The 24,137-nt window shown below is 44.3% G+C and overlaps 1 protein-coding gene and 1 non-coding gene across 3 annotated transcripts; both read right to left on the reverse strand.

Moving 5' to 3' along the window:
- Positions 1–72: 72 nt before the first annotated feature.
- On the reverse strand, positions 73–23,838 carry CCDC113 (coiled-coil domain containing 113). 2 transcript variants are annotated; one of them, XM_017502584.2, is made up of 9 exons: positions 23,657–23,838; positions 20,605–20,731; positions 19,255–19,416; positions 15,434–15,589; positions 13,763–13,843; positions 11,201–11,356; positions 6,050–6,157; positions 1,260–1,415; positions 73–218 (listed from the first exon to the last, which is right to left on the reverse strand). In XM_017502584.2, the coding sequence occupies exons 1-9, from the start codon at positions 23,755–23,757 to the stop codon at positions 132–134; spliced, it is 1,134 nt and encodes a 377-aa protein (XP_017358073.1). In that variant the 5' UTR covers positions 23,758–23,838; the 3' UTR covers positions 73–131. The 2 variants fall into 2 exon arrangements, with proteins under 2 accessions (XP_017358073.1, XP_037585206.1); XM_037729278.1 differs by lacking the exon at positions 19,255–19,416 and having other exon boundaries at positions 23,657–23,831.
- LOC119467504 lies at positions 10,507–10,695 on the reverse strand. Its single transcript, XR_005196046.1, has one exon. It is a non-coding gene; the product is annotated as a U2 spliceosomal RNA (small nuclear RNA).
- Positions 23,839–24,137: the final 299 nt, after the last annotated feature.

The following is a 24,137-nucleotide window of genomic DNA, read 5'->3' on the forward strand; positions in this document are numbered from 1 at the left end:
GTGATGCTCAGCCTGGCTAGGAAGTTGGGAATACCAGGCAGACAGGGAACAGCGAGAGGAGCCCGTGACTAGAAAGGAGCTGATTACTTTAATAGCTGACGTCTGGGTCTGTAAGCGTGGCCTGCCTCTGGCTACTTCTCATCAGGATAATCTGCCTGCAACTGCTCATTGGTTGTTTTCATTCGATTCCAAGCCTTACGGTAGCCTTTTAAGGACATCTGCCAATTAAAAAAAAAAAAAAAAAGATAAAGGAGTCGGGAGAGAAGGTCACTTGGGGAAAACTGACTGTGGCTATTCAGAATGCAACCCTCATCCAGCCCCATGATGGTGCAGGTGACCCTGTGTGGGGCAGTGTGCCCTCCATGCACAATGTAGTGCAGGGGCCACCAAGGGGCAGCACCCACCCGGAAGATCCTTCTGTAGAGCATGTTTCTGTTCAGTGAAGTGAGAAGTTGCATGTTCCTACCACGATTCTGCTACTTCTCAGCTCCAGATCTGAGGGCTCAAGTTTGGATCCTAATTTACTCTCTGCTACAAAATGGCCACAGGAGACATGGGAGAAAGTAACAAAGGAAATGGAAGCCAGGGGCTAAATGTGAAAACACCAAGGTCCCAGTTCCCCAAGTGACCTGACTGGCTCTCTAAGCTACTCTGTTGATGGTTTGAGTGACTTCAGTTTGCAGCCTGGCCATGGCAGCCTGGGTGTTTGTCTTTCTTCTGACACCAGCATATGTTTTCCCATTGTCCATTTATCTCCCGCAGCTCACACGAGCAAGTGTGCTTCCTGTCACACAGTACCATATTCAAAATCTGCGGGATTCGTGCAGAAGCAGAAAGACCCACGGCAACTATGTACATGCAGGGACTGAGGTTCTGAGTGATATTAAAAAATCCATCAGTATCTCATTTTTTTAAAAACTGGCTTCTCCATCTATAAAGTAGCAATTATTAAATTACTAGTGCAGAGGGATTCAGAGACTTCTAGAATTCATTAAGAAAACAGGCAACTAAAAACACATGATTACTACAGAGTTTCTCCCTGAAAACAGAAAAGACCTTGCCCCTAACAATACAAAAGGGGGAACTTAAAAAAAAAAACAATCATCCTTCATCTTGGTTTAATAGTTAAAGCAACTGCTGAGATTTCTCCCAGAAATTATACATCCAAACATCGGTATTCTTAGCCCAAAGACCAAAATCCTAAATGAAAACGTTGAGGACATAAAAGATTGCCCATCCTGGGGCTCCCCGTGGCTCACCTCTGCTATCTCCACTTTCCTTTCCCACATCTTGATGCTCTTCTCCAGGTCCCCATTTGAGATCTTCTCCCAGACATAAGTCATCACCTGTGGGGCCCGGAACTTGGCCAGCTGCTTCCGGAGCCTCTTGTTCACTGCCTCGGCTTTGGCCCGGTCCTGGGTTGGGAAGGAGCAGTCACATCCAGGGTACCCCAGCAGCTCCTGCTTTGAGAACTCACTGGCCCTGTCATCTCTCCCCACAGTTCCAATAGAGTTCCAAAAATAATTATTTTCTGGGGGGGACAGAGTCTCTCTCTGTTACCCAGGCTGCAGTGTAATGGCCGATCTCAGCTCACTGCAACCTCCACCTTCTGGGTTCATGCAATTCTCCTGCTTCAGTCTCCCGAGCAGCTGGGATTATAGGTGCCCGCCACCACATGCAGCTAATTTTTGTATTTTTAGTAGAGACGAGGTTTCACCAGGTTGGTCAGGCTGGTCTCGAATTCCTGACCTCAGGTGATCCACCTGCCTAGGCTTCCCAAAGTGCTGGGATTACAGGCGTGAGCCACTGCGCTGAGCCAATGTTTACATTTTCAAAGAAGTTGGGGAGGGGTAAGAATCACAAGATTCTGATTTTTTGCTAAACGTGTTTTAATCCAGTTCAGAAACACCTAGTGCAGTCTAAACAGTCTTGTTTCTTTCATTCCTTTCCCTTTTCCTTTCCTCTCTCCTTCCCTTTCCTTCCCTTCCCTCCTTCCTCTTCCTCTTCTTTATTAAGGTATATGTTGTACTTATTTTGACTTCTTAGGGTTTTTCTGTGTGTGAAAAATTGTGTACTTAAGTATACTTTGATCAGACTCAATTCACTTCCATGTCTTTTTTTAATTATAAGATATACCATCTTAACCATTTTTAACTATACAGTTCTGTAGCGTTAAGTACATTCACATTCTTGGGCAACCATTGCCACCATCCATCTCCAGAACTCATTTTGTCTTGTAAAACTGAAATTCTGTACCCATTATACAGTAACTCCTCCTTCCCTCCTCTCCCAGCCCCTGGCAGCTACCATTCCACTTTCTGTCTCTATGAATTCGACTGCTCTGACTACCTCATATAAGTGGAATCATACAGTATTTGTCCTTTTATTTCTGGCTTATTTCACTTAATATAATGTCCTTAAGTTTCCTACACATGGTAGTATGTGTCAGGATGTCCTTCCTTACTAAGGTGGAGTGGTTTTCCATGGTATGGATATACCTCGTTTGATTTGTTTATCCATTCATCCATTGATTGGATAAACTTGAGTTGTTTCCAATTCTTGGTTATTATGAAGAACAGTGCTGTCAACATTGGTGTACAAAAATCTGTTCAATCCCCTTCTCAATTCTTTTGTGCATATTCTCAGATGCAGAATTGCTAGAACTGATGGTAATTCCATTTTTTGAGTAACCTTTGTCTTTTAAATATTTATTTAAAAAATTATCATATGGTAAAATTAATTAGCCCTTTTAATAGAAAGTATTTATTAAAAATTAACATTGGCCGGGCATAGTGGCTCATGCCTGTAATCCCAGCACTTTGGGAGTCACTTGAGGTCAATAGTTTGAGAACAGCCTGGCCAACATGGAGAAACCCTGTCTCTAGTACAAATACAAAAAAATTTGCCGGGTGTGGTGCCTGTAATCCCAACTACTGGGGAGGCTGAGGCAGGAGAATCGCTTGAACTTGGAATGAGGAGGTTTCGGTGGGCTGAGATCATGCCACTGTGCTCCAGCCTGGGTGACAGAGTAAGACTCTGTCTCAAATTAAAAAAAAAAAATCAACTCAAAATCGATTATAAACTTAAACATAAGAGCTAAAATTATAAAACTCTTAAAAGAAGACAGAGGAGTAAATCTTCATGATATGGGGTAAGGCAATGGCTTCTTATACATGACACCAAAAGCTCAAGCTCAAAAAACTGGATAAACTGGACTTCTATCAAAATTAAAAACATTTGTGTTACAGAAAAAAGTATCAAGAAAGTGAAAGAAAATCCACAAAATGGAAGAAAATATTTGTGAATCTTATACAGGTGATCTTTGACTTACAATGGGTCAATTTAAGTTTTTTTTTTACTTTAAGATGGTGCAAAAGCAATACACATGTGATATAAATCACACTTCGAGTGCTGGTATAACCCTTCTGTTTTTTACTTTCAGTACAGTATCCAATAAATTACATGAGCCATTCAACACCCTATATAAAACAGACTTTGTGTTTGAAGATTTTTCCCAGTTGTAGGCTAATATAAGTGTTCTAAGCACATTTAAGATAGGCAAGGCTAAGCTATAATGTTTAGGTCAGGTATGTTAAATGCATTTTTGACTTATGGTATTTTCAACTTACAATAGGTAAGTTAAAAAGATAAATGACCCACTTATAAACCAAGCAAAGGACTTGACTAGACATTTCTCAAAGAAAGAGACAAGTGGCCAATAAGCACATGAAAAGATGCTCCATGTCATTAGGCAAATTCAAATAAAAACCACAACGAGATATCACTTCATAGCAAGTCGGATGGCCATTAAAGAAAACCTGAGAATAACAGAGACGTGCAGAACTGGAACCCTCATACACTGTGGGAATGCAAAATGGTGCAGCCACTTTCGAAAAACCTAGAAATTCCATGTCTAGGTGTTAGACACAGAATTACCATGTATAACTACAATTCCACTTTTAGGTATATGTCAAAGAGAAAAGAAAACATGCCAAGAGAAAAGAAAACACGTATCCACACAAAAACTTGTACCAGAATGTTCACATCAGAATTACTCATGAGAGTCCCAAAGTGGAAACCCAAATGTCCACCAACTGATGAGTGAATAAATAAAATGCGGGCTGGCCACACAATGAAATATTATTCAGCCATAAAAAGAAACATATGATTAGCCACTCATAAAAGACTACATATTGCATAATCTCTTTTACATAAAATGTCCAGAACAGAGGAATCCACAGAGGCAGAAAGTAGATTAGTGGCCGCGGAGAGCTGGAGGGTGGGAGCGGGCTGTGGTGGGGAATGGAGAAGAATTTCTTTCTTTCTTCCACCCCGCCCCTGAGACGGAGCCTCCCTCTACCACCCAGGCTGAAGTGTAGTGGTGTGATCTCAGCTTACTGCAACCTCCACCTTCCAGGCTCAAGCAATCCTCCTGCCTCAGCCTCCCTACAAGTACCCACCACCATGCCTGGCTAATCTTTGTATTTTTAGTAAAGGCGGGGTTCTCACCATGTTGGCCAGGCTAGTCTTAAACTCCTGACAAATGATCTGCCCACTTTGGCCTCCCAAAGTGCTGGGATTACAGGAGGAGCCACCACACCTGTTCTATGAGGAAGGATTTCTAATGGGTGCAGGGTTTCTTTCTGGGGTGATGAAAATGTCCGAAAATTACTGTGCTGATGGTTACACAACTCTGTGAATATATCATAATCCACTGAAATGTACAGTTTAAATGGGTGATTATATGGTATATAAACTGAATCCCAATAAAGCTATTTTCAAGACGTTAACAAGAAAGCTACAATATACTAAGCAGTGAATGCCAGGCTTTAAAAAAAATCAGTTTTAAGTTTTACTTGTAATCTAATAACTATCAACCCAAGGGAAAAATAAGAACCACAGCAATTCTGCATTAAGAGAGTTCACAGGTTTTTGCTTTAACTTTGCTACTTGCCACTCTGTATTGAGACTGGGTGGTTTTTTTTTTTTTTTTCACAGAAGGTGTTAGTTCTCCTTCGAGAATATAATGTGTGTGCTGTGACAAAACTTAGATGTTAATAATCCTGTGGCTTTGGGGCCATTTGTAGGCAAATTTGAGGCCACACACACTAAGGGAGACACTTCAGGCCCACACAAGACAATGGCACTAATAATCATACAAACAGTTTTAGGGATTGACAAAGTGTCATTATATGTGGTCCTCTCTAGCCACTACACTAAGGGCAATAGATCTATTTCACAGATGTGGAAACAATCCTATCTATTTAAAAGCTTGTTCAAGACTAGAAATTGGCAGCACCAAACCTGATGCCAGGCCTTCTGATCATAAGTCCAGCACTCTTCCTCCTGCGTCCTCCCCAAAAAGTTCTCTTTGCATCACATCCTATGTACATTTAAGTTACGGAAATTCAGCTAGCAATGCTCAGCAAAGTAATGAGACGTAAATTGCAATTTAGACAGGCAGGGAGCTCAGATGACTCCACTCACCTCTTCACACAGTGACCACAGGCCTTGGAGTGAGCCTAGGACAGAGGTCACAGGTCTACTGTTCTTCAGCTGGTCTCTGCTACAGGCTACTCAGGCTGTGAGCATCCAGCCTGGGTACCAGGTGAGATGTCATATGGTTATGACCTCTCTCTCTCTGTCTCTCCTTTACATCAAATGTTCTATTTTGGCATGTGTATTTTTTTTTCCTATCCGATACGTTACTATATGCATTGAATATTTTTAATGGGGTTGTGGACACAACACTGAATACTGTACTTTATGGGTCACTTAAGGAATTCCCAAATATTATTTGGACTCCATGAAATTTTTGTTTTCTGAGCTGACTCTAGAACCTAACCCAGCAGTAAAATGCGACACACCTGGACTGTAGGTCTCCAGGTGCCACTCTGTGCTTTGATGGCCCAGAGCTATTTTGATTTTTATGGTCTAGGCTTTTCTAGATAAACCAGCAAGGTGGCTTAGATCTTGGCGGACCCTGACTCAAGCCCTTATAAACACAAGGAGACAAACGTCAGAAATACCACATTTGGCCCTCTCCTACCTCCTCTACTTGTAGCATTTCTTTTTCAATTTTTTCAAGTAGCTCTTTCCTCAGCAAGATCTCCTTGTCCAGATTGATGCACATGTCCATTGCCTTGTGAAGCTTGCTCTGAAATATAACAACATGGCAAGTCTTGAGCTAAGGTGACCTCTCAGAACCGCATGAAGGGGAGACATCTCTTGGTTAACACACAGAAAAGCAGGACCAGCCGGGAAATCCAAATTGCCCTTCTCATGGTTGCCCAGATTTTCCAAATCCTGATGTCTGAGAACTGGTCAGGGAGAAGAGGACCTTGGGATCTTGTCCTCAGAAGGAGAGGGAGAGAGGTCAGGCATACGAGGACCTACATCCTGCCCCACTACTCACTAAGGAAATCTCTGGGGAGGTCCCAGAACCTCTCTAAACTTGGGTCCAGTCACCATGTAGGGTTGTGGAGAGGCTTACAGGAGATGGCCTGGTAGAGCACTGAGCACAGTGCCTGGTACATGGAGAACATCCAGCAAACAGCTGCCATGACTATCTCATGTGGATGGAGAGTGGGGATTACTCCCCACGAGGTGGGTGCTACTACTATCTCCATTTATAGGTGAGAGAACTGACCTTTAGGGAGGTAAAACCATATCCCCAAGGTCACAGAGACTAGGGGGCCCAGGAATTGAGCCCAGACAGTAAGATTCCACAGCCCACAGGCTCCACCACTGTCTCATCTCCGAATGAAGCTGGGCCTACTAGTTTTAGGGGAGTCCTGCAAGAGCAGTCTTGCAGATTTCCAGGGCATCATCTGCCCTTCACCAACTCCTGCAGGCCCCTGCTTCTTAGACTGGCCCTCTTTTGGCCACTGTCTCCTAGTGGGGAAGAGTCAGTCCAGAGCTGGGATGTGCTCTGCTAGGCAGAGGAGTGGGCCAAGGGAAAGACGCAGTGATTTGGGGGAGCTCGCTCAACAAACCCTGGAAACCCACCCACCAGGCGCCAGTCCCTGCATCAAGCACTGGCCAGGGAAGCAAACTAGGCTCTGCCACCAGGAAGGCGGCTCACAGCCTGCACAGTGGAGGAGATGCAGTCAAATAATCGTAAGAAGAAATGTAAGACTGCAATTGTGCCACGCTGTGAGAATACCAGGACAGTGGCTGGACAAGGTTTTCCTGAAAAAAAAAAAAAAAAAAAAAAAAAAAAAAAAAAAAAAAAAAAAAAAAAAAAAAAAATGCTGGAAAGAGAGCTGAAAGGTTGAGTCAGCATGTTAAGGTGAAGAGAGAAGAGAACATTCCAAGATAAGGAAAGAACCAAGGAGAGGAGGATCTAATAGGAGCTGGGAGAGTGGGTGGAGAACAGCAGGGCCACAGTCAAAGTGAAGACAGGAGGAGGGGGCAAGGGCATTGCCCCAGGTTTTCAAAACAGGGGAGCCCAGAACCGCCTGCCTGGGGGACCTTCTGGCACCCAGGGACCATTCTTTTCTGCACTCCTATTTCCAGGCCTCACTTCTTTAAGGCTCATTTCTGCATGAAAATTGCTCTGCTAAGGAAAACAAAAGTGAATGAGACCAGACTGACGGGGTCAGCTGTGGGGCTGGGGAGATGGGGCAAAACTTTGCTGCAAACCAGCAATTCAGGTGGGAGGAAAGAGAGCAGAGGGAAGACAAGCGGTCAACAACTTAGAGCGGCAGGGCAGGAAGGATGGAACTTCCAGGGCACAGCAAGGCCGTGACTGGCTCTGCTGGGGCAGGTCTTCACAAAGGTTGATGAGAACGGAATTGGTGATGCTGAGTCAAGATGTGAGGAGGCCACTTCTGAAAATAACTACATTCACTTTCTATTGCTATGTAACAAATTACCACAAACTTTTGTGGCTTAAAGCAACACCCATCATAGCTTCCATAGGTCAGAAGTCTGGGCACAGTGTAGCTGGATTCTCTCCCTTGGTCCCATCAGGCTGAAATCAAGGTGTTCGCCAGGGCTGTGGTTCTTGTCAGGGGCTCAGGGTCCTCTTCCAAGCTCACTTATTGTTGGCAGAAGGGCACTTCCTTGAAGCTGTAGGACCAAGGCCCTTGTTTTCTTCTGGGCTGTCAGCAGGTCACTCTCAGCTCCCAGAGGCCCCTCTTGGATCCCTTCCATGTAGCGCCTCTGTCTTCAAGCTCACAATGGAGAACACTTCCTCCAGCAATTTCCCCTCACGCTTCGCATCTATGATTTCCTCTTCCAGAGACACTCTACAATCTTTTTTTTTTTTTTTTTTTTTTTTTTTTTTTTTTTTTTTTTTTTTTTTTTTTTTTTTTTTTTTTTTTTTTTTTTTTTTTTTTTTTTTTTTTTTTTTTTTGTGATGGAGTTTCGCTCTTGTTACCCAGGCTGGAGTGCTATGGCGCAATCTCAGATCACTGCAACCTCTGCCTCTTCAAGTGATTCTCCTGCCTCAGCCTTCCAACTAGCTGGGATTACAGGCATGCACCAGCACACCTGGCTAATTTTTTGTATTTTTAGTAGAGACGTCATTTCTCCATGTTGGTCTTGAACTCCCAACCTCAGGTGATCCACTTACCTTGGCCTCCCAAAGTGCTGGGATTACAGGTGTGAGCCAATGTGCCCAGGCGAATCTGTACTTTCAAGGGACTAGTGTCATTAGATCAGGCCCAAGCAGGTGATTGCCCTATCTTTAGGTCAACTGTGCTATACGGTATAACTGAATCATAGAACAGAACAGAACTTAATAACTGAACCCATCATATTCACAGTCCTGGCTGGAGATTATACAAGGTGTAGACCCTAGGGGGTGGGGAGTCTTGGGGACATCTTAGAATTCTACCTACAAGGCCCCAAATCACTAGTTTATAGTCAGTCCGGCGTGACTCAGCACAGCAGTAGTCACATCTTACATTCCACCAGATTCCACCAGGCAGGGCTTGAGGGCATAAAGTCAGAGAAAAAGCTACCACCTTGACTCAGGCTCACACATGAAATTCACAGAAGAGAAGAGCCCATTTCTGCTTGATGCTGTCTAAATGCTGTACCCTTAGCACTTAGCCCGGTGCCTACCCTATTGGAGGTATTGGTATTTTTAGTATAGAGAAAAGTTATTCTGCATGCCTTTAACAAGGTTTCACACTTGGGTGTTTGATATTTATTTCTTTAATTTCATTTTATGATTGCTGGGAGAATGAATGTTTGATATTTATATCAAAGTGGCCCCTCCTGTCACTGTCCCATGCCTACCAAGTATACACCTATACTGACAGCAGTTCATTCAACAATATTGGCCAAGTACCTGCTTTAGCCAGGCACCGTCCTTGATGCTGGGGACACAAGACATACTAGATAGAGCACCATCCTGGTGACACAAAACTTGCCTCTAAGAGGTAACGAATTGGGCAGTGCATGGTGGCTCATGCCTGTAATCCCAGCACTTTGGGTGGCCGAGGCAGGTAGATCACAAGGCCAAAAGATTGAGGCCATCCTGGCCAACATGGTGAAACCCCATCTCTACTAAAAATACAAAATCAGCTGAGTGTGGTGGCACGGGCCTGTAGTCCCAGCTACTCGGGAGGCTTAGGCAGGGGAATCATTTGGACCCGGGAGGTGGAGGTTGCACTGAGCCAAGATTGTGTCACTGCACTCCAGCCTGGCGACAGAGCAAGACTCCGTCTCAAAAAAAGTAAAATAAGAGGTGAAGAATCTTGCCCAGATGAAGCACCTGCCCCAGGAGGAGGAGCCCCTAGTCAAGCACAGGCAAGGTCTGACTCCACAAGTCAGTTGTGCTGCCTCCATTTCCCCCAGGAATGACTCACTCTGCCCACTGTGGCCTGTGCTGCTGATCTTGGGTACTGCAAGCAATCTGCACTGCACGTTTAGACCCATACTAAAGAGGTCAGGTCCTGCAGCCTGGGAGTTTCATTTTAAAAATCAGTAGCTCCATTTCCAAACCCTTGGCTTTCCCCCTACAAGACCAGGCAGGCCTGTGCTACTTAATTGATTCCGAAGGAGAAGATCAAGGTCCAATGTAATCTAACCAAGTACAATTCGCTCTCCAGGCAACAAGCGCCTGGAAGTCACAGGAATTGCCTCCTCTAGAAATAACAGTGATCAGATAAGCTAAAAACTGACAAGAGAAGCTAAAAGTGGAAGATCTGTTGGATGTTTATGACACATAAATTTCAGAATGCCGACACACTGTTTTCTACATACTTTCTGCTGGGAAAGACAGTTGGGTGGGATACACACGGAGTTAGGTGGGATGCATGCTAGACTGGGAGTCCCAGCTCTGTCAGTAACTTGTTGCTTGAATTTGGCTAATACTCTGCATTTTTTTTTTTTTTTTGAGACAGAGTCTTGTTCTGTTGTCCAGGCTGGAGTGCAGTGGCATGATCTCGGCTCACTGCAACCTCTGCCCCCGGGGATACAAACCATCCTTGTGCCTCAGCCTCTCAAGTAGCCAGAGATTACAGTGTATACCAACTGCGATTTTTATTCATGGTGAGTTGAGAACTAACCACATTTAGAGCCAAATTAAACAGGGCTCTTAATGTGGTTAGTTCTCAAAACTCACCATGAATAAAAATCACTTGGGAATTAACAACAACAACAAAAAAACAAAACAAAATAAATAAGATGCCTGGTCCCCACTTCCTACACTTGATCTTAGCCAAAAGGCCGAGAAGCGATTTGGCCCCCACTTCCTAATTCAATTAGTCAGGGTGGGACTCAGGCATCTATCCATCTATCCATCTATCTATCTATTGGTCATCTATCATCTATTATCTATCTATCTAGATCTATCATCTATCTACCTGTCGTCTATCTACCTACCTACCTACCTATTGTCTATCTATCCATCAATCATCTATCTATCTACCTATCTATAGGGTTCGTTTTTTTTTTTTTTTTTTTTTTGCATTTTTTTTTTTTTTTTTTTTTTTTTTTTTTTTTATTTTTTTGATTTTTTTTTTTTTTTTTTTTTTTTTTTTTTTTTTTTAAAGAAAAACTCTGGTTCTCATGCACAGCCAGGGTTGTGGGAGCATTCAGGGAATTTTAGGACACATGGCTTGACAGCGAGGGGGCACCTAACCGCTGCATGAAACTGCAGTGCACAAGAACCTCCCTGTGGCCAGAAAGAGGCGTGTGGAAAGCCTTGCGGCAGGAGGCGGATAGGCATCAGGAATGGCCTTACTTTGTAGGCACTGAGGACCTGTAGAGTGTTTCCAGATGACAGCTTTAGCTGGGTCAGTTCTTGATTCCTTGCTTCAATTGTCTCCAGAAATTGAGCATTCTCTATCTTCAACTGCTGAAAATCAACCTCATGAAGGGCCTCGCCCACTTCTTCCTTCTACAGCTCAGAAAGATGACAGAAAAGATGATACATCAGTTGTGATTCTGAATGTATGGCTCACATCTTGCAACTCTTGATAAGACTTTGAAGGTCAGTCATCTTTCAGTCATTCAACAAACACATACTGGGCATCTGGAAATAGAGATTGCAGTAAATACAATGTTCCCTGGCCCCATGGAGTACATCTGAGGGTTTACAGACAAGCCATTGACTCAATAGCGTGGTGCAGTGGGATGTGTTCTTCGGGGGAATGTTGGGGAGTGGGGCAGAGGACACACAGAAGCCCCTAAGCCAGGCCAGGGGAGGATGAAAGACTGAGTCACACACAGAGGGCATCCCACAGGGGGTCGTGCCTAAACAGGGCCATGAAGGAAGAGTAAGAATCAGGCCATTTAAAAGTTGTATTTAACATGAAAAACCCTAGAAAAGCAGCCCATAGATTCCCCCTCCTTTGATCATCTGCTATTTCTGCCTGCAGTGCATGAGTGTATAAGGTTCCCTCCCTGACCTGGCCCCCTTACCAGCCCTGCCAGGCCTATGCCATTTTATATTTGTGGTAGACAATAGCCCTACTTGGGAACTGCTGTGCCTCACTCCCACGCCTCACTCATGCTGTCTGTCCTACCTCCGGGGATTCATCTTCTTCCCCTTCCCAAAACAACACAACTTCCTTAAGCCCCAATACAATCATGGCTCTAGCTCCAATGCTCCCAACCTGTTTTCCACACCAGAGGGTGACCTCTCTCTCTGCTGAGCCCCTGGAAGCTTTAACTCTGTGGTCCTTGGTATGTAGCTTCTGTATACACAGTTATACATACACACCTTTTCTCATGACACTGCTGCCCACTAGTCTATGAGCTCTCAGGGGCAGAGCCCATGTCTGTGTTATTTCCGTGTAGCAGCAGCATTAAAGATGATCCACCTATTCTCTATCTCTAGCTTAAAGCCCTTCTTCAAGATGCCCGTGCTTGCATGAATCCCCAAGTACCCGGAACTGACGATCTGCAGACAGCTCCACTGGGACCACTCACTGCAGAACTTTTTCTTGCACTGAACTCAAATCTCCTTCCCTGACACCTCCATTCACGGCCCCAGCTCTGCTCTCCCTTCCTGCTGCAGCCCTGAGCACTTGGAGACAGTGGCTGTGGCCCTCCTGGGCCCTCTCTCCTTTGGGTGCATCAGTCTCAGACTCTTGGACATGGTTTCTATTCTCGACATCTGGCCTGCTCTCTGTGTGAACTCTAGTTTGCCAATTCTTTCAAGGGTGGAGCTCATCCTGTGACATGACACTCCAGGTGGGGGATGCGCATGCAGAGTACAGCAAGGCTACCCCTTCCTTGGTCTAGACACTGTGTTTCTTTGAGTGTAGCCCAGGCCACAGCATCACCACCAGCCGAGCTGACTTTATCACATACTCTACGACTAAGCCATCCTGTTCCTGAGCAGGTATTTTGGGGGATCAAAAGTATAGGGTCTTACGCTTGTCCTTCGTCACCTCATGCTGTTAAATCTGTCCCAGCTTGCTGAGGTCTTTCTGGATCCCAAGTCACCCAAGCAATAGGCTCCCAACATGTTAATTCTCCTGCCCAGTTTTGTGTCCTTGTCAGGAGCCCCCTTTGATGAGCATGCCATCAGTGCCCAAATTCGAGTTAGTGATAAAAATATTGAGCTAGGAAAGGACGGAGCCAAGTCTGCCTTACTGCCTTTCATTAGGAGCCATCAGGGTCAGCTGGTGGCGATGCTATGACACACCAAAGCACACGTCACTGTGCTACCCAGGCCACTTCCCAGAAAGGGCCAACAAGCATGTCTTGAGGGTCTTTTAAATTCAAGCCAACTCTGTCTACAGAAAAGCTTTGATTTGCCTGCACAGTCATTGTATGAGTTTCCTATTGCTGCTGTAACAAATCACCACAAACCTCATGGCTTTAATGCAAATTTATTATCTTACAGTTCTGGAGGTCAGGAGTCTGACATGGGTTTGGAGGCTCAAATCAACAGGGCTGCATTTCTTCCCAAGCCTCTATGGGAGAATCTGTTTCCTTGTCATTTCCAGCTTCTAGAAGCTGTCTGCAGTCCTTGATTCCTGACCCTTTTTCCCTATCGTGAATATTCATCACTCTGATCTCTGCTTCTGTTATAGCTTCTCTCACCCTCCTGCTTCCCTTTGGTAAGGGGGGAGATTATATAGGGCCACTCAGTTAATTCAAGATCATCTCCCCATCTCAAGATCCTGAAATTAATCACATCTGCAAAATCCTTTTTGCCACATAAGTTAATGTATTCACAGATTCCAGGGATTAGGATATGGACATTTTGGAGTGGGGGTGAGAACCTTATTCGGTCTACCACAGTAACCTTAAAAAGAAACAGAGAGAGAGAGAGAGAGAAAGGACCACATACCTGCCTCAATTGTAAAAGCATTTTTTTCCTCTGAACTTTGAGAGAAACATTTTTCAAATGTAATTTCTCCTTCATATTATCCTAAAAAATAAAGGCACATTTTAATGCATTTAATCCATTTCTCTCCTCTTTCCTATTGATTTGAAAAGTGGACGGTTCTGGGGCTGCAAACCAAACTTTAAGCCCTAACATTCTGTCATTTATTTTAGGTCCTTTTACTTCTATTCAGGCTGGGGCTGCTATGACATTTCATGACCAAGCAGCAGAGGACACTGGTTTTGCACCATGCAAATTTTATATTGCTTTCAAATTCAAGATTATTTGAGTGTATGCTACTGTAGGGGCCTTTCCTGACAAAATGACCTTATGATTTTTTGGTCTTGTATTCCGATGTTAGTTTACATAATTTTTATTACTATTTTTTTTTTCTTTTTTTTTTGAGATGAAGTCCCGCTCTGCTGCCAGGCTGGAGTGCAGTGGCATGATCTCAGCTCACCACAACCTCTGCCTCCTGGGTTCAAGCAATTCTCCTGCCTCAGCCTCCTAAGTAGCTGGGACTACAGGCGTGTACCATCATGTCCTGCTAATTTTTCTATTTTTAGTAGAGACGGGTTTCACCATGTTGGCCAGGATGGTCTTCATCTCTTGACCCCCTGATCTGCCCGTCTCGGCCTCCCAAAGTGCAGGGAGTACAGGCATGAGCCACTGCGCCCGGCCTTTATCACTCTTAACATGTTAGGGTTAGTAACCCTACTTTGTCTCCAGGATCTGTAGCTTGACATGTTGTAAAGACTCTGGAAATGAAGGAGTAACCCCCAAATTCTCCTTTTTTCTCATAACAGCCCAAGGTCCATCTCCTGATAACAAAGGAACTCAAAGAGCTTGAGATTTACCCTGTAATCCCAGCACTTTGGGAGGCCAAGGCGGGTTCACTGCTTAAGCCCTAGAGTTCGACACCAGTCTGGGCAACACATCTTTATAACAATTTTTTAAAAGTCTTTTAAAAAATTTGAAAAAGAGATTTATCTGTCCTACTCCAAAGTCACCTCTCTAGACAGGTTGGACCAGCCCAGCCTCATACTTTTCTCAAGAAAATACATCAGATCTTGAAACACATAACAAAACAAACAAACAGAAATCAACCTGAAGTACTATTGGTGTTAGCCTTGATAAACATGCATTTAAATTTTTTTTTTTTTTTTTTTTTGAGATGGAGTCTTGCTCTGTCGCCCAGGCTGGAGTGCAGTTGTGCAATCTCGGCTCACTGCAACCTCCGCCTCCCAGGTTGAATCAATTCTCCTGCCTCAGCCTCCCGAGTAGCTGGGATTACAGGCATGTGCCACCATGTCCAGCTTATTTTTATATTTTTAGTAGAGATGGGGTTTCACCATGTTGGCCAGGCTGGTCCTCGAGTTCAGATGATCACCTGCCTCAGCCTACCAAATTTCTGGGATTACAGGCGTGAGCCACTGTGCCCAACCACAAACATACATTTTAAAACATGCATATACTCACACACTTTAGGGGATGCAAAAAAAATCTGCATATGTGGGCAACATGTATGGTGGACCAAATGGAGCTAGGCTGCTTCACATGGATGATTTCCATAATATCCCTCAAAGAATGTTTTCCGTTTCTAAGCTCTGTCTGCAAACTCGTCTGCCAACTCACCCTCCGGCGGTTCATGTCCTCGATGTACTTCATCACTTTCTGAGTGGCCAAAATACTCCCTTTCTTCTTAGATATGGCTTTTAGAATATCTTTTTCAAACTCGTGCACTGCTCTCTCAACTTCATCCCATCGAATTTCAGCCTCCTCAATGATCGCCTGGGGGAGTCAGCACAAAGAGAAAAGAGCGTTTCCAAAACTCTTCAAGGATGTGTCCTCTGAGAACCTAAGTTCCCAGGCCTCTTTGTGTCCCAAAATATTATGTTTCTTCTTAGTCTTAGGAACATATCCTTAAGATACAAACTTGACTACAGCTAGTGCTCGACTTACGACCACGGTCGGGACCACGGACCGGTCATATCACGATTTGGTCGTAAGTTGAGTAGGCTATATGTACAGTTGAAATGGTGCACGTGGAGATGGTAGTGCTGCCGGAAGCTGGTCCGCACTGTCGTACGCCCAGCTGGGCAACATTTGCGCTGCCAGACGCGGAGCAGTCGTGGCTAGCTATTGCGGTCGTAAAGTCGAATGGTCCTAAGTTGCATAGGTGGTAAGACGATCAATACCTGTATTTCAATGCTATTAGTTAAAAGCATTCTTCAAAAAATAGAATCCATAAAAACGGAGCAAACAAAAACAGGATGTCAGGTAGCTATCTTTTTTTTTCTTTTTTTGAGACAGTCTCACTCCATTGCTCTGTTGCCCAGGTTGGAGTGCAATGACACAAATTCAGCTCATTGTAACCTCCAACTCCTGGGTTCAGAAAATTCTCCTGCCTCAGCCTCCCGAGTAGCTGGGATTACAGGTACCCGCTACCATGCCAGGCTAGTTTTTGTATTTTTAGTAAAGAAGGGATTTCACTATGTTGACCAGGCTGGTCATGAGCTCCTGATCTCAGGTGATACACTCACCTGAGCCTCCCAAAGTGCTGGGATTATAGGCATGAGCCATCATGCTTGGCCAAGTTATCTATCTAAATATGCATTTCCATATTTGAAATTATTTATCCATTAAAATATCTGGAAGGATATACATCAAAACACGAACCACAGTTACATCTAGAGAGATGGATTAGTGGGGAAATAAAGAGGCACTCTTACTAGATACTTCTGTTACTTTTAAAAAAAGACGTTATATTTCCAAGCCTGAGTATTTGTGGGGGGCGGGAATGGAAAAAAAATAAAGAAGATATTATAAAGCCAGGTATGGTGCCTGTAGTCCCAGCATAGGCAAGAGGATTACTTGACGCCAGAAGTTCAAGGCTGTCATGTGATATGATCACGACCATGAACAGCCACTGCACTCCAGCCTGAGCAATACATCGAGGCCCCATCTCTGAAAACTAAAAAAAAGGATTTTACAACATGAATATCTGTACTGACATAAATAGATGTTAAATGAAAAATACAGTTTAGAAAATAATGTGATACTATTTTTTAAAAGAAATTCATATATGCATAGAAAATTATCTATAGGAGGTAAATGGAAAGTCAACAGAAATTACCTCTGAGTGGTAAATTGTGAATTTTTTCAAATGTTCTTTTAGCTTAACTGTATTTTTCAATATTCTACAACATAAATTGACTTGAAATAAGAACACACACACACACACATAATTATAATATTTTTTTCACCATGTTGGCATGGATGGTCTCGATCTGTTGACCTCATGATCCGCCTGGCTGGGCCTCCCAAAGTGCTGGGATTATGGGCATGAGCCACCATGCCCAGCCATATACAGTAATTACTTTAAAAACTAAAATGGAATGACGTCTGTAGCCAGACTGCAAATCATCCTAATTCAGGCTTTTTTTCTGGGCACCAAGAAGCAAAACCATTTTCACTGGCCAGCCTCAGGCACCAGCCTCTTCCCAGCCCCATCATCTCCACGTGGTAGAACATTAATCCACCTGAAACGCTGCTTTCAACATGTTGCTCTCCTACTCAAGTATCCTCAGTGGGGTCCAGCTTTCTAAGACAGCAGAGATAAACTCCTTGGCATGGCTGTCAAGAAATTGCTGCCTGACTCAACCTGAATTCCTAACGCAGCCTCCAAAGCATCCTCTTCTCTAATTGCACCATCTTCCTCAATGTCATGAGCTCGCCATGCTGGTGCCCACCTCTGCTGCGTTGCTCATGTCATTCTCCTTACCTGGGGTACCCTTCTTTCCCTGTGCCTTAAACAGATGCCATCATTCTTCAAGATCATGCCAAGTCCCTGTTAAGCCCTACCTCCTCAACAAATTCATTTTGACCACTCTAGCCCACACTGATCTCTCTCTCTCTCTCTGCACTTGATGCTTACACTGCACAACCTAGCAGGTCAGGATAATGCTACCACATCCCAAGCTCCTTTAGCTTGCTAGAATTCAACCACGCATGTTTGGAAAGAGAGAGGGGTGAAAGAGTGGGATCAGTTGATGTGATACAGATGGTTTTATCAATGGGAGACTGAGTCTACAGACTGGTCCCTCTTGAGATGAGTGTGACTCTGTGAATGCCCACATTTAGAAACAGAAAAATAGAAAAACTTTAAAAATATAACAGAAGTATCTATTTTTCATACAACATGGCTCTCAAATGCAAGCCAACAACGTCATCCTGTAGGCAACCGAATTAACAGTGATGTTTCTTCTCTGGAGGAAACTGTATTGGACTAAGAGACACTATACTGGTCTGTAATAGGGCATGAACCATGGGCACGTGTGCTGTATAGAAATGCTGACCTAGGGACTTTTCACTCCATTCACTGTGATGGCTAATATTAGGTGTCAACTTGACTGGATTCAGGGATGCCGAGATAGGTGGCAAAGTATTGTTTCCAAGTGTATCTGTGAGGGTGTTCCCAGAAGAGACTGATATTTGAGTCGGTGGATTGGGAGAAGATCCACCCTCCTCAGTGTGGGTGGGCACCATCCAATTGGCTGCCAGAGCAGATAGAGCAAAGCAGGCAGAAGAAGGCAGATAAGCTTGTGTGCCGAGTCTTCTGGCTCTCCCTCTTCTTCCCGTGCTCGACAATAGCTTTTGCTCCTGCTGCCCTCAGACATCAGACTCCAGGTTCTTTGCCTTGAGACCCTGGGACTTGTACCAGCAGCTTCCCTGGGGCTCCAGGGAGTTCAGCTGCAGACTGAAGGCTGTAATGTTGGCTTCCCTGGTTTCAAAGCATTTGGACTTGGACTGAGCCACTACCAGCTTCTCTCTTTTCCCAGCCTGCAGATAGCTGATCAATCATGTGAGACTTTGCCTTGCAATCATGTGAGCCAATTCTCCCTAACCAACTCCCTTTCATACAGACATGTATGCTATTGGTTCTGTCCCTCTCGAGAACCCTAATACGCTGACTTAAACCTCAAACTCCCGGTATTATTAAGAAATTCTTGTAAAATTTTAAGAGCATTTAGGATTATCATGATTATGTCTTCTAAAAGAATTCATATATTAAAGATATATACTGAAATATGTACAGAGAAATAGTATGTCTAGAATTCACTTCCTAGTAACTCAGCCAGATGAAGGGAAAGTTGATCAACCAAGAGAGGCCCTATATTGATGATCACTGCACCTGGGTGTTGAGTACATAGGGGTTTGTTGTGCTAGCCTCTCTACATTTGTGTATTTTTAAAATACCCCATTTAAAAAGTTTAAAAATGTGTTGTCCCCTCAGGCGGGTGGTAAGTTCCTCAAAGGTAGGCTCTGGATTCTCCTCATTCTACTAGTGTTTATTCTAAAGCCCCAACAATCACATGCACCCACTCTAGGTACATCTCACCGGCGCGGAGGTGGGGAGCCTGGGCATCGCGGGCTGCGCCTGGAAGAAGGTGTACCTCATGATGCTGCAGGTCACGTTCCGCATTTGCCCTCATGCGCCGTAGGTCATCCTTTGTGTCTTCCAGCTCCTTTTGTACTAGCTCGAGTTTTTGGTCGACAGTCAGGACCATCCCACGATCCACACCTGTCCGGGATTTGGATCTACGCCTGCCTCGAAACTGCAACCCAAGAGAAACAAAGTCATTGTCAAAGAGGAATTAGTAATGAACCAGCCCAAGGTGGGCGTCAGCATGATCCTCTGACCTGCTAGAAGTTCCCCAGAGTGACAGCCAGGGAGAACAAATTAGAAAAAATTCAAGGTAAAAGGATGCTGGATATTAGACCTGAGGTGACGTTTATTTCTCAAGTCATCCTAAGCCCCTGCACTAAATACTTCAAAGGCCTATGTTTGACAATGAACTGGAAATAAATAAGGGTAAACATCTTGAGGGTGGGAAGGCTGTGAATCCATTATAGCCTAGCATTCAAGTCAAAGTCGGGGGAAGCTCAGAGGTGAACTTTCCTGAGCTGAACACAGAAAAGAAACTGCATCTGGGTCGGGGGGTGGGGGCAGGAGCGGCTGGGGTTGTGTTCAGCAAAACAGACAAATAAACATCTTGGATTTTCTATGCATTTAAGGCAAAGGTTGGAAGTGGGTGGTCCAGGGTACATACAGGTTTGCTTGGCCCTCAAAGGATAAGCCTACACAGAAACCCCTTTGAGACAAGGGTCCGTGCCAGGACTGCTTCCCTTCTTTTGGTGGTTGGCTGGCCCTTGTAAACAGTTGAGTACCTCAATTTAAATGAATTCTTGTTTGTTTGAAACCAGATCTTGAAACAAGGTCTTGCTTTGTTGCCCAGGCTGCAGTACAGTGGTGTGATCATAGCTCACTGCAGCCTCAAACTCCCGGGCTCCAGCAATCCTCTCATCTCAGCCTCCCAAGTAGCTAAAACTACAGATGCATGTCACCACATCTGGCTAATTTAAGAATTTTCTTTTGTAGAGATGGGGTCTTGCAATATTCTCTAGGCAGGTTTCAAACTCCCAGCCTCACATGATCCTCCCACCAGAGCCTTCCAAAGCGCTGGAATTACAGGCCTGAGCCACTGCACCTAGTCAAAGGGAATTCTTTTAAGTAAACTAAGATATACTGGGAGAGTCAATCCACTATTAACTGAACCCAATTGCCTTCACACTCACTTGAAAGAAAAACCCTAGAGCGGCAAAGAAAAATCAAAAATAAAACAGGGAGAAGAAGGTCCCATGGTCAACTGGCCACAGAGGGCACACCAAAGGCAGATATACAAATACCACTTGCATTTAAGGGGACAAACAATAAAAGAATGTTCTAGATCTCCATTGCGTACCTGTGCATAATCTGCTGCTGACATTTTAATTTCTGATAATCGTAGAAGTCGATGATCCCTGGGCTCCAGTTTAATGTAATATTTCTCAAACATCTCTGTCTCAGTTTTGAGAGCAGAGTTTAAATAGCTGCAAGACAGGGTACCTGAGTAAGTTCTAGTAAGAGTTTAAACCCCAAATAACTAGTGTTTAATAACTAGTGGACCTGCAAGACCCCTTAGCCTCTTGGTGCCTTAGTTTCCTCACCTATAAAATGGGCATATGAATAGCATCTAACTTTTAGGGTACATCCAATAAGGAAGACAAAGCCTTTAGGACAGGGCCTGACACACAGTAAGTGCTATATATTTGATATTTTTATTAATATGTTTAATGAGCTACAAAATGCAGAAAACTAGTATTACATTGAAAATTGTCATAGGTTTCATCTTCAAATATCATTGAACCCATTTGGGAAATTCTTTCTGAATTACTATATATATATATATATATATACATATTATGATTTTATATATATAGTATGAATACACACACACACACACACACACATATATATATATATATATATATAGAGAGAGAGAGAGACAGGTTTTCACTCTGTTGCACTCACTGTAACCTTGAACTCCTGGGATCAAGCAATCTTCCTGCCTCAGCCTTCTGAGTAGCTACGACTACAGATGCACGTCGTACCTGGCTAATTTAAAATTGTTTTTGTAGAGGTGGTATCTTGCTATGTTGTCAAGGCTGGTCTCAAACTCCTGGCCTAAAGTGATCCTTCCACTTTGGTCTCCCAAAGTGCTGAGACTACAGGCCAATAGCCACTGTGCCCAACCTGAATTACTATATTCTTGAAGTTATACACACCCACAATCTTCAGAAGTTTCCTTTGGTTTGTATCTTTCAGTTCTTTTATTTCCAGCATCCAATAGATAAAAAGTATTAACTGGAAGTTTATCAAAAACTTTGAACTGGCCAGGCGCGGTGGCTCAAGCCTGTAATCCCAGCACTTTGGGAGGCCGAGGCGGGTGGATCAAGAGGTCAAGAGATCAAGACCATCCTGGTCAACATGGTGAAACCCTGTCTCTACTAAAAATACAAAAAATTAGCTGGGCATGGTGGTGTGTGCCTGTAATCCCAGCTACTCAGGAGGCTGAGGCAGGAGAATTGCCTGAACCCAGGAGGCGGAGGTTGAGGTGAGCCGAGATCACGCCATTGCACTCCAGCCTGGGTAACATGAGTGAAACTCCGTCTCAAAAAAAAAAAACAAAACAAACAAAAAATAAAACTTTGAACTGAGCAACAGATAACATACCTACTTTATCCTGTATATGCCAAGGTTATAACCTTTTTAACTTCTCATATGTGTGTACGTGTTACATACAAGTATGTATATGTATGTATACAAGAGAGAGAGGACAACTTTGACGTTTTCATGTGTTATTGATCTATTAGGCTGGTCAGAAAGTAACTGCAGTTTTTGTTATTACTTTTAATATTCCTGTTTGGCTGAATTTTAAGACTAGTGAAGCCAGGCGCAATGGCTCGTGCCTGTAATCCCAGCACTTCGGGAGGCCAAGGCAGGGGGATCACCTGAAGTCAGGAGTTTGAGACCAGCCTGACCAACATGATGAAACCCCGTCTTTACTAAAAATACAAAAATAAGCTCGGTGTGGTGGTGGGCGTCTGTAATCCTAGCTACTCAGGAGGCTGAGGCAGGAGAATCGTTTTAACTTGGGAGGTGGAGGTTGCAGTGAGCTGATAACACACCACTGCACTCCAGCCTGGGCAACAGAGTGAGACTCTGACTAAAAAACAAACAAACAAACAAAAAACTAGGCTGAATGGAAAGCACAATACATCAAAGTATCTTGCTTTTTCGAGGTGTATGTAGTCTGCGGAGATGCACCTGAGTTTGATGCCCAGCACTACCACTGACTTGCTGTGTAAACTTAGGGCAGGGACTTAACCTCTGTGTCTTTGTTTCCTTACCCACCTCTTAGGGTTGCAGTGTCATTATATAAAGTCATATATGTAAATGCATGGTACACAGAAGCACTAAAAAATGATAGCTATTAGTAACATACCTCAGTTCTGAACTAAGGTACTTGTAGATGTACAGAAGTAACATCTATTCAGCTGCTAAAGCTAGGATATTCTGTGCAAGACCAGTAAGTTGTACAACTAATCTTAACTACATCATGGAATCTTGATATCCAATTTACTTGCTATAGTAGTAGATATAAAGCAAACTGCCAAAATAAAATAAATGTAGAATATTGGGCCACTCATTCTTTACTGTCTGTTTACCTAGGTTCAGCACATGTTGCCACACACTAAAACCATCTCAATAGCTTGCTTTCTATTCTGCTGCCGTATTAGTTTTATCATAGAATTTTTTTTTTTTTTTTTTTTTTTTTTTTTTTTTTTTTTTTTTTGAGACAGTAGTCTCTTTCTGTCGCCCAGGCTGGAGTGCACTGGCGCGATCTCGGCTCACTGCAACCTCCGCCTCCCGAGTTCAAGTGATTTTCCTGCCTTAGCCTTTTGAGTAGCTGGGATTACAGGCGACCGCCACCATGCCTGGCTAATTTTTATATTTTTACTAGAGACGGGGTTTCACCATTTTGGCCAGGCTAGTCTCGAACGCCTGACCTCAAGTGATCCGCGCGCCTCCACCTCTTAAAGTGCAGGGATTATAGGCGGGAGCCCCGGCGCCAGGCCTTATCATAGAATCTTAGCATCAGAAAAACCTGCCGCTGCAGAATTGTGGATCTGCTAAGCACACCGTCTGGCACAACAGAAGCTAATCTGGTTGAAACTCTCACTTCCCTAATTACCCTCTGGGCTTCCTACCACTGGCCGCACCCCCTCTTCCCACCACCGCATTCTAGCTCCGTCAACGGCTTGGTGGCTCAGGTGGTGGAGACGCAGAGGTAAAGAGGCAAAGTCTCCCCAGAAAGGGCTTGGATCTTCTCCATGCTGGTCCCCAGGTCCGAGGCCGCCAGGGAAGGAGGGCCCAGGAGGAGAAGGGGCGGCCCCCAGGCATGGCCGCGGTACCTGAGCTCCTCCACCAGCCCGCACAGCTGGATAACAGGCAGGTCCTGCTCCGACCCTTCTTGGGACTCGGAGAGGACGCTCTCGGAGTCATCATCAGTCATCACTGCTATAGCGGTCCCCCGCCAAAGCCGACTGTGCCCAGAAACTCCGGCTGCCGGCGCCCCCACGTCACTCTGGCTGCGACGCGGCGGTGCGTTGCCCGGGCGACCGGACGCGAGGAAAGGGGTGGGGCTTCCGACGACCCCGCCCCGTGCTGCCCCGCAGGTTTCTTCAAGGACCCAGCCAGGTTGCTGGCCTTGAGCGCACACCTGAGCGCGTTCACTTTCACTTCTTTAACAATAACTCTTAAATTGAGAGTAATAATAGCAGCTGCTGTTTCTCAGTGCTTACTGTGTCCTTGGCGGCCTGTTAACTACAGTTTAAGAAAACCTTCGCCACAACCTTGTAATGATATCCATCACTCTTTCCATTCTCCAAATGA

The sequence above is a fragment of the Cebus imitator genome, unplaced genomic scaffold, assembly GCF_001604975.1.
Source record: "Cebus imitator isolate Cc_AM_T3 unplaced genomic scaffold, Cebus_imitator-1.0 Scaffold297, whole genome shotgun sequence".
In the NCBI taxonomy this organism is placed as follows: Eukaryota; Metazoa; Chordata; class Mammalia; order Primates; family Cebidae; genus Cebus; species Cebus imitator.

What these genes read in the sequence shown, in the direction of transcription:
- CCDC113 (XM_017502584.2), bottom strand. Translation starts at nt 23,757, where the DNA reads ATGACTGATGATGACTCCGAGAGCGTCCTCTCCGAGTCCCAAGAAGGG. An exon ending in AGGACATGAACCGCCGGAGG is followed by an intron (nt 13,844 to 15,433) that starts GTGAGTTGGCAG and finishes TTTATTTTTTAG; the next exon opens with GATAATATGAAGGAGAAATT. An exon ending in AGGTCCTCAGTGCCTACAAA is followed by an intron (nt 6,158 to 11,200) that starts GTAAGGCCATTC and finishes GTTATATTTCAG; the next exon opens with AGCAAGCTTCACAAGGCAAT.